Raw genomic sequence first — 9,770 nt, forward strand, 5'->3', positions numbered from 1 at the left:
TTAGAAGAAAATTCCACAATGCTATTTTTATATAATGATCAAGGATTTTATTATTGTAGTCTCTCTCATTAGGTTCTTATCATTACAGAAAATGTTATTATACAGATTTGTTCAATGTCTCCTCATTGCTTGGTCATATTCTGCAGGAGTGCTGGTCATATTTATCTGTACAATTCAATTCTTATTTTTATTTACTGTACATGTTTGTGTAGTTGATTAAAAAGGCAGTCAGCACTTAAATAAGCTGTTATTTTTATTTCTCATCTTTTTAAAGTATATTCAAATAAAATGTTCGCCTGTGACTCCGCCCCCCGGGGGGGCTAGGGCTACACCAGGTCATGTGATTATAAGGAAGCTTCAGGGATCAGGTGACCAGGCCCGTGTTCCCCCGGGCACGACCGATGGGCACCCACGCGTTTGGCACTGCGCACACAAACAAGACTCACGAGATAAACAACAAGCAAAGCTCTTTGTGATGTCATAATGATGCGTACTAATGAGAGGAAAAGTAAAAGTGTCACGTCCATGACACTTAAGACATAAAGGGCCACCGTATAGAGTCCAGGTTTCAAGTTGTTGTGTTTGTTCCCCACGTTCATAAACAAAAGCAGTCATGTGTCATCGTCTTTTTTTTACTTTAGGGAGGGGAAATCATGTTCTTCGTTTTCCTGGCAGGCACCTACTGTTTTATATTAAAATGCTACAGCTATAAGATCTAGCATCGAACACACAAATAAATTGCAATGAAAAGAACAAAGTTGCCTTAATATAATAATAATAGTAATGAGAAGAAAAATGCAGTAATAATATTAATAATACAGAATATATCTCTTTTTATAATAAGATTTTATCATTTAAAAGTTACATTTTTTTCTTGGTTTGAAATAATAGAATCTTTAAATAAATTTTTTTCTCATACATATCTAGTTTTGTGATCAAGATGTTGACTATACTTCAGCGTTCATCCGAATCAGAAGAAACTAGCTGTGCTGTTGCATATTACAGTCAATGATATGTGAACATGCACCGTGAACCGCCCCTCATTCTCTGTCCCTCTTTGATGACATCATAGACGGCCGATGACCATGACGTCGACGACTTCGCCCTTGTGCAGCTCCACGTATTGCTCGGTTTTGGGTGGTAGCATCAGGAGTCCGTTGGCGCTGCGCATGCTCATCAGTCGGCTGCTGACCTGGTTCCCTGGAGAAAAGAATAACGATAGTAAAAGTGGTTTTCCTAATCAGAATTTTTTCCATCTTTAAAACAAGATGGATAAACTTGGAGCAAAATGTGTCGGATAATAGACTTGTATACAGAGAATCGTTTATTTGTTTGTTTTTCTACTTCGGGCACTTTTAGCACTGTTGACTTCTAGAAAGTTTTGTTAAATTGTTTTTAAAACTCTCACTAGTTTTTTTTATTTACCCAATAACTATGTCCAACAGTATATGTACATGAGGAGATTTATGTAATTTTTTTTAACATTTTATCCCCTTTTTCTCCCCAATTTTGGAAAGCCCAATTCCCACTACTTAGCAGGTCCTCGTGGTGGCGCGGTTACTCGCCTCAATCTGGGTGGCGGAGGACAAGTCTCAGTTGCTGCCGCTTCTGAGACCGTCAATCCGCGCATCTGATCACATGACTCGTTGTGCATGACACCGCGGAGACTCACAGCATGTGGAGGCTCATGCTACTCTCCACGATCCACACACAACTCACCACACGCCCCATTGAGAGCGAGAACCACTAATCACCACCACGAGGAGGTTACCCCATGTGAGTCTACCCTCCCTAGCAACAGGGCCAATTTGGTTGCTTAGGAGACCTGACTGGAGTCACTCGGCACGCCCTGAATTCGAACTCGCAACTTCAGCGTGATAGTCAGCATCAATACTCGCTGAGCTACACAGACCCCGACGGAAGTAAAATTTTAAAACATTTTCAAATAAAATGACAAGCTCCTTTGGCTTGCTGAGGATAATTTCATAGCGAACATTTGATACCTTAATACACACGACTGAATAATACTTTCACACTTTTTTTGTTTTTTTTTGTAATTTGGCAAAATTACAGCTTGATCAGAAATGAGTGATATTTCCCTTGATTTTTCTTTGTTTTGCCTCTTTTGTCCAGTTGGTTAACAAGTACAATTACTTTGTTTAGATTATCATGTTTATAAAGATAGAATATTTCAGTATTTTTATAATGTATTTTCCTAGTTTAATATTGAAAGTCTGGGTCAAGCGAAAACAGTCAAATCTATACATAAAAGACATTCGAAAAGTACCAAAAATAAATAATGGTCAGTTTTAATTAGGAATGTCCCGATATCATTTTTTTTGAGAATGATTATGAGTACCGATACTTTTTTTATTTTTTGGTGCTCGCTGATACTGTAACATCTGAGCGGCCTCCTGTCCACCAGAGGGAGCCCTCACCTGAATACTGAACTCTGTCACTTCCTGTTTCCTGCCACATCAGTTCCTGCCATGTCACTTCCTGTTTGCTTTGCATTTAAGCCCTTTTGTATTGTTTGCCTGTTTGGACTGATTACCCATTGCTAACCTCTAACATTATTACTTACTATGTTTGTGATTTCTGATTTGGATGTGTCCATTAAACTCTTCAGCAAAATGTATTCTAACCCGACCTCCAGTCAGTTCGTTACAGATACCGAGTCCGAAAACCTGTTTGATTTATTTTGTATTTTTTTTTCCATATCTCCATATCAACATTTTATTTCAATTTTATCATCAAAATGGTGTCAAAACGAAACAACAATCAAATGAAAGTATAGCAAATAATTTTCAACATGACTGTATTTTTTGTATCAAATTAAGTGATTTGATACAACAGCACTATTATGCAACACTTTCTTTTGGTCAAGTGCTTCATTACAGCACAGATGTGAGATATTGCTTGAAAATAACACAATTACTATTGATTTATTAGTTGTAGTTGTATTACAGTGAATATTGCACAACTATACAGTAGTGATCTATTTCTGTAGTACTTTATTGCCTTTAAATTGAGCTTTTAATTTGGCGCAGCTTTTATTTTGAAGTTTTTCTGTGTTGCTATGAGCAAGGAGCTCTGACATAATGACGGCAGCTTCCCATTCCGGAAAAGCCAGCTCCTATGTGACTTAAAGTGATTATTTAACTGCAAAAGGCTGCTATTTAATTAAATACATGTAAATATGTAGTCTGCATGTGCCTCACAAAATTGAATTGGCGCTCTGTTCGCTGTCATCTGCTACAAACGGAGCGTGCGATGCTCATGATGGTGTTTTTCGGGTATGAGTCAAGGATCTCTAAAAGGGATGAGCACTTTGTGTCTTTATGTCAGCACAAGACCGGCTCCACACATTCACAAACACTCACATTTGAAGCGAGCAGCACATGCAAACTATATACTTATCACAGTAAATCGCAGCTTTTGCTGTTTAATAATCTCACTAGGACATAACGTGATTTTAATTAGTGCACTGAAAGTTTACAGATGGTATCAGTTTTTGGTATTGGAACATTGAGCGCAGTATCGGACCTGATTCCGATACCAGTATTGGTATCGGTACATCCCTAGTTTTAATGAGACCTTCGTATAACATGAAAAAAAGAGACACATTTCATAGGACATGAAAGTCCTTAAAACTGAAGAAACAACCAAATCATGAATAATGTTTATGCTGTTTTTATTTCTTGTTTTAGGCATAAACCTCCCTAAATTCTGTTAGATTTGACTGGAAACCAGACTTAAAGGGATAGGTCACCCAAAAATGAAAATTCTCTCATCATTTACTCACTCCCATCCCATCCAGATGTGTCTGACTGTCTTTCTTCTGAAGAACACAAATGAAGATTTTCAGAAGAATATTTCAGCTCTGTAGGTCCAGACAATGCAAGTGGATGGTGACCAGAATTTTGAAGCTCCAAAAAGCACATAAAGGCAGCATAAAAGTAATCCATACGACTCCAGTGGTTAAAATAATGTCTTCTAAAGCGATACGATCACTTTGGGTGAGAAACGGTTCAATATTGAAGTCCTTTTCACTATTATTGTTTACTTCTGGTAGACTCAGTTCCCTCCACCTCTCGCGTGATGCAAGCGCGCTGGCGTGTTCAACTGAAAGCAAAACCAATGAAGCTTCCCACCTAACATGGAACATTCCAACAACTTTGGCTAACATTATTTAAAGATTTGGAACAAATGTTGTAAATAAAACGTTAATGGAACATCCATTGGGACATTTGGAACATTTCATGTTCCCACAACCAGCTCTTTAAGAACATACATTAAGTAAACAATTATAGTGAATATGACTTGAATATTGATCTGTTTCTCACCCAAAGTGATCGTATCGCTTTATAAGACATTCATTTAATCACTAGAGTCGTATGGATTACTTTTACTACAATTGTCTGTGCATTTTGGAGCTTTAAAGTGCTAATCCCATCCACTTGCATTGTATGGACCTACAGAGCTGAAATATTCTTAAAATCTTCTTTTGTGTTCAGCAGAAGAAAGAAGGTCACACACATCTGGGATGGCATGAGGGTGAGTAAATGATGAGAGGATTTACATTTTTGGGTGAATTATCCCTTAATATGTGTAATTTTGCTCCTCAACTAAATGTATTTGTTTTGTCATGTAGAATAATGTTTAGATATTTTTACTGTAAAACAATTCAAACAAAGAAAGTAAGAATACTGTTCAATGACCAACAAGGATGTTAACTTAGGGAGATCCTACAAGTCTTCACAGTGTTACCTGTGCTCTGTGCCCATGGCAGAGGTTCCTGATGGTGCCATGTTAAAATACAGCGGTGATACTCAGGCCGCGGATCTAACTTCACATCACATGACAGCTGAAAACAAACCATAAAGAACGTTTTAGACAGCTGGACTCACAAAAACCATTATACTAATACCTTTTTAACAGCTAGAAAAGTTATCTTATTTAGTTATTTTCAACTACAACTCAGATGAAAGAGAGAGATAAGACATAACACAAACAGATATCAGAACATGTCCAGGTCACGTGATATTTCACCCCAAAATCAACAGATATAACTAATTACATTTTGCATAAACACTGTAAAATAAAGCCTATTACCTAGCAAATACAGAATGTTTCCCTAACGTTAGTGTATGGTTTCCATTTGATCTAACATTCTAGAAATATTCTTAAACTAACATTCCCAGAACGTTGCATGGAGGTTTTTTGTAACAAGCCAATATGTTAAATAAGAAGAAGAACTTTCAGGAGACTGAGCTAAGTGCTCTAGTAGGAGAGTAGACAAGAAGGTCACAGAGATATTGAGGTGCGAGACAGATCGAGTTTTATATACATAGAGTAGAATTGTAAAATCTATCCTCCATTTTATGGGGAGCCAGTGTAGGGATGCTAATATTGGAGCAATGTGATCAAACTTTCTAGGCCCTGTAAGGAGCCTAGCAGCTGCATTCTGGACCAACTGTAAACGGGACAAAGGAGGTCGCGGCAGTCCTTTATACAATGAGTTGCAGTAATCTAACCGTGACGATATTAGTGAGTGAATCACAATTTCTAAATCTGATTTAGAGAGTAAGTGTTTTACTATTGTAATTGATCTCAGATGGAAAAAGCGGCTCTTAACCGCACTGATCTGTCTATTTAAAAGTAGTGATGAGTCCAAGATCACTCCAAGGCTCCTTGCATGATCTTGCACATTTAGCGATAGCGGACCTAGTTGTTCGACCAGTCCAGGTAAAGAGGACTTGGAGGGGCTGAGAATCAGGACTTCAGTTTTACTCTCATTTAATTGTAAGAAATTGTCAGCCAGCCAGCACTTAATATCAGCAAAGCAATTTAGGGCATTCTCTATTGATAATTTGAATAAATAAAATCGAGTGTCGTCAGCATAGCAATGATAAGACTTGCCACATCTCTGAACAACTGAGGACAGTGGGCGCATGTACACGGAGAATAGTATGGGTCCTAACATTGACCCTTGCGGGACCCCACATAATAGAGGAGCTGATGTAGAGGAGAAGTTTTCTAAGTTAACAGAAAACATTCCTCCTTTCAAATAAGAGGCAAACCACTGGAGGGCCGTGCCCTGAATGCCAACCATACACTGCAGACGAACTAAAAGAATATTATGATCAATAGTGTCAAACGCAGCACTGAGATCCAACAATACTAACACCACATGTGAGCCTGAATCCAAGGAAAGGAAAATATCTTCTGTTACCTTCAACGGTTATATTATCATATATTTCAATATTTTTCACAAAGGTTGCATAGAGGTTATTGGTAGACAACAATGACTGACATCAGCGCAGAACAACATATTAAATGTTGAAAGATTTCAGCAGCAGAAGATCACAGCAGTGTTTGGGGTTTAAAGACATTATAGTGCACAGATAAGCTTTAGAAAGTGTCAGTATAGTTTTGATGCTGAAAATTTAAATGACGTTATTAAAAATGACGTTATTAACCGCTCTTTTATTCCGTTACCATTCGGAAAGGAGGCTGCGAAACTTAACCAGAACAAAAAATACAGTTTTTGCTCAGAGCGAATCGAAATGCGAAACATTTTGTTTTTAGTCCCTGATTAAGGCCACATTGGGCCACATTAAAAGTGCTGGAAGCGATTTTAACCATTCTAATTTCCACAAGCTGATCTGTTGGATTAAGCCACACCCCCTTTTCCCAAAACTCCTCACTCCAAAAATACCTGTGGCAGGGCGGAGGGCTGGGCCGGGTCGTGATCCTACACACCCGGTCCTGTATTAGGCTAATCAAGCCGCCCGAGAGGGATAACTGTCAACTGCAGAGGATTGTGGGGAAGAGAGTGATAGTTTACGGACATGTCCGTCATGTGTGTGTTTATCTTTTGGTTTAAGTTATTCATTAAACTATTATTTATATTGTCAAGTCGGTTCTCGCCTCCTCCTTTCCATTGATTACTTTAAAAACCAAAATAGCTTTTTAAGACCATCACGTGCAGAAACGGTTGTCAAAAACAACAGCAGCAAAACAGCGCCCTCTACATTTACATTTATGCATTTGGCAGATGCTTTTATCCAAAGCGACTTACAGTGCACTTATTACAGGGACAATCCCCCCGGAGCAACCTGGAGTTAAGTGACTTACTCAAGGACACAATGGTGGTCGCTGTGGGGCTCGAACCAGCGACCTTCTGATTACCAGATTACCAGTTATGTGCTTAGACCACTACACCACCAGCACCTTTAACTGTTTATTGTGTTTACTTCCATTTTACGAGTTTTAAAATAAAAATGAGTAAAATAATTGAGTCTGTGATGGTCTCTCTTGTACCCTGGCTTTGATGATGGTGGGTCGAGGGTCTAAGATTCCCTGCATCTTCCTCAAGGCAGGAATGACGAAGAGGTTACACGTTACGACCGCCGACACTGGATTGCCTGTGAAACACACAAGAGAAAGTGATTATTTATTTAATCCGAAATAATCTTTTCACTAAACAAGGAAAAACAGCTAAATAGAATATAATCAAATAGCAAAATTGTTTGTCAAACAATGACATTCAAGTATGTATTTTGGAAAAATACACCAATAAACTCTCTCACCATCCCTACCTGGCAGAGCAAAGATCAGTTTTCGAGACCCGTCCATATCAACTGTGGCAAATGTTGTGGGCAGACTAACAGAAGACAAATTAAAGCTCAATACCCGTGTGGATCTGTTTTCACGGTTCTGACACTCAATATAAATGGGAATTACCCAGATGTCATCCAGTTCTTCAAAGACTCACCCTGGTTTCATGAAGACACGTCCAAAGTGTATCTGAGCGTGCAGGTCTATATCAAGTACCTGCTTCAGGTAATCCTGTGAAAACAAACATAATGTGGACCAAATCTCTTTGACACACAATTCTGTTTTTTTGTTTTTTTTTGTTTTTAATATTTAGGAAACATTTTCAAAATTCTGATTGGGTGGAAATTAATCATATATGCATCTAAATTAGTTTGCACTGTTAATCGGAGTTCATGCCATTTTCAGCAAAAACATCATGTGGTTGATGGCAGGAAATGAGTGTAGATTCTCATCCAGCCACTAGATGTCAGTATATACAGCAGCAGCAGATTCTAAAGTAAACTCTTGGACTACAAAGTCTGTCTTGGCATTAAGCCGTTGCATAGATTTACCTTTATTTAACTTTATGCATTTGGCAGATGCTTTTACCCACAGGGACAATCCCCCCCGGAGTAACCTGGAGTTAAGTGCCTTACTCATGGACACAATGGTGGTGATTGTGGGGATCGAACCAGTGACCTTCTGATTAACGGTTATGTGCTTTAGCCCACTACGCCACCACGTAGTGCATAGATACATTAAAGAAATCATTAAAACTGTAATTTGTACCTTTTCCCCCATGCACACGCCCCCTGAGGTGAGGATGACATCAGCACGATTGATTCCCTCATTCAAAGCGTTCAACAGGTCATCGGGGCTGGAGAATACCAATGTAACAGTTAACATGACAACTCGCACCAAAAACCGGAATTTCTAACCCTTCCTCGGTCTTGTGGGTCAGTTTGACCCTTTTGAACTACGATTTCGGCCTAAAACTTCATGACATCCTCTGCAGAATTTCAAATGTCACTTCCTATAGCAAGAAATGTATCCTAAACTGCTAAAATCATGTAATGTACTATATATATATATATATTGTTTATGATGGTGACAGCTGCTCACTTGTCTCCTACGATGCCCAGGTTGATGGTGGGGTAGCCGTGCTCCTGTATGGTGGCCAACAGCGTTGAACGGTTTGAATCTCTGATCTTACCGGGGTGTAAATCATCTTCTGGGTTCAGCAGCTGAAGAAACAAGAATAAGATGAACGTTTTATTGCTCAGTAGGTTTGGGATATTCAGAACTACAGAGTTTCTGTTAATGGCCCTCGAGCTTGCAATCTTGTGGCGATGCGGAGTACTGTTTGTGCTTGTGTGTTGTCACCTCATTGCCTGTAGACATGACAGCTACGACGGGAAACTTCTGCACTTCCACCTCAGTGACGCCGACTGTAGCCAGCAGACCGATTTCAGACGGGCCCATATGAGTGCCTTTAGCCAGCACACATTCGCCACGCTTAATGTCATGACCGATGGGCCTGTAGCACACGGGACAGATGCTTTTGCACACCTCACAGACTTATACATCTCTCTCTCTTCCACCTCGCTGGGACACGCTTACCTGATATCTTGACCGGGACGCACTTGAACCAGAATTCTCACCTCAAGCTCTTCTGTGCCCTGAGACGCAAATCATTTAAATAAACAAACTCTCTCACAACTCACTTTTATGCATAAGTATCTTAGATACTGTATCATTTATTTGGAGCCTCTTTTTATATTCAACAAGAAGCAAATATATTTTGTGTGTGAATGCAGGCCGTTATTACACTGTATTATAATCAACCTTAATCATGCATGTAACTTACATCTTCAGATTCACGCAGCAGTTCTGTGTCTTCTACCTGCACCACAGCATCCGCCCCGCACGGAATGGGTGCGCCCGTTGTCACCCGCATCACCTGACCCGGCATCACGGTGTGTGTTGGCTGAAAGCACAGCATAATTAACCAATTAGTGATTAGCTCTCTTTCATAATTACATCTAAAAGATGCCATGCAAATGTACAGTGTTGCTATGGGTGTGATGTTACCTAAAAGCTCATGTGTCTTAAAAATAACCAAAGGTTTTACAAATGATAGATTATTAATTTTATTAAAAACACATTCA

The 9,770-nt window shown here is 39.2% G+C and overlaps 1 protein-coding gene across 6 annotated transcripts in view; it reads right to left on the reverse strand.

Moving 5' to 3' along the window:
* Positions 1-9,770, reverse strand: part of gphnb (gephyrin b) — a 92,424-nt gene continuing 82,654 nt past the window's right edge. For 4 of the 6 annotated variants that reach the window (XM_052095593.1, XM_052095591.1, XM_052095592.1 and 1 more), the window contains 10 exons: positions 9,470-9,589; positions 9,223-9,281; positions 8,986-9,139; positions 8,725-8,846; positions 8,392-8,479; positions 7,781-7,854; positions 7,596-7,669; positions 7,327-7,430; positions 4,771-4,867; positions 1-1,200 (listed from right to left, as the gene is read on the reverse strand). In XM_052095593.1, coding sequence (XP_051951553.1) covers positions 1,067-1,200; positions 4,771-4,867; positions 7,327-7,430; positions 7,596-7,669; positions 7,781-7,854; positions 8,392-8,479; positions 8,725-8,846; positions 8,986-9,139; positions 9,223-9,281; positions 9,470-9,589 — 1,026 coding nt within the window. In that variant the 3' untranslated portion in view covers positions 1-1,066. The remainder of the gene's footprint in view (positions 1,201-4,770; positions 4,868-7,326; positions 7,431-7,595; positions 7,670-7,780; positions 7,855-8,391; positions 8,480-8,724; positions 8,847-8,985; positions 9,140-9,222; positions 9,282-9,469; positions 9,590-9,770) is intronic. The other 2 variants (XM_052095594.1, XM_052095590.1) reach the window with 1 other exon arrangement.

The sequence above is a fragment of the Xyrauchen texanus genome, chromosome 28 (genome assembly GCF_025860055.1).
Source record: "Xyrauchen texanus isolate HMW12.3.18 chromosome 28, RBS_HiC_50CHRs, whole genome shotgun sequence".
NCBI classification, from domain to species: Eukaryota; Metazoa; Chordata; class Actinopteri; order Cypriniformes; family Catostomidae; genus Xyrauchen; species Xyrauchen texanus.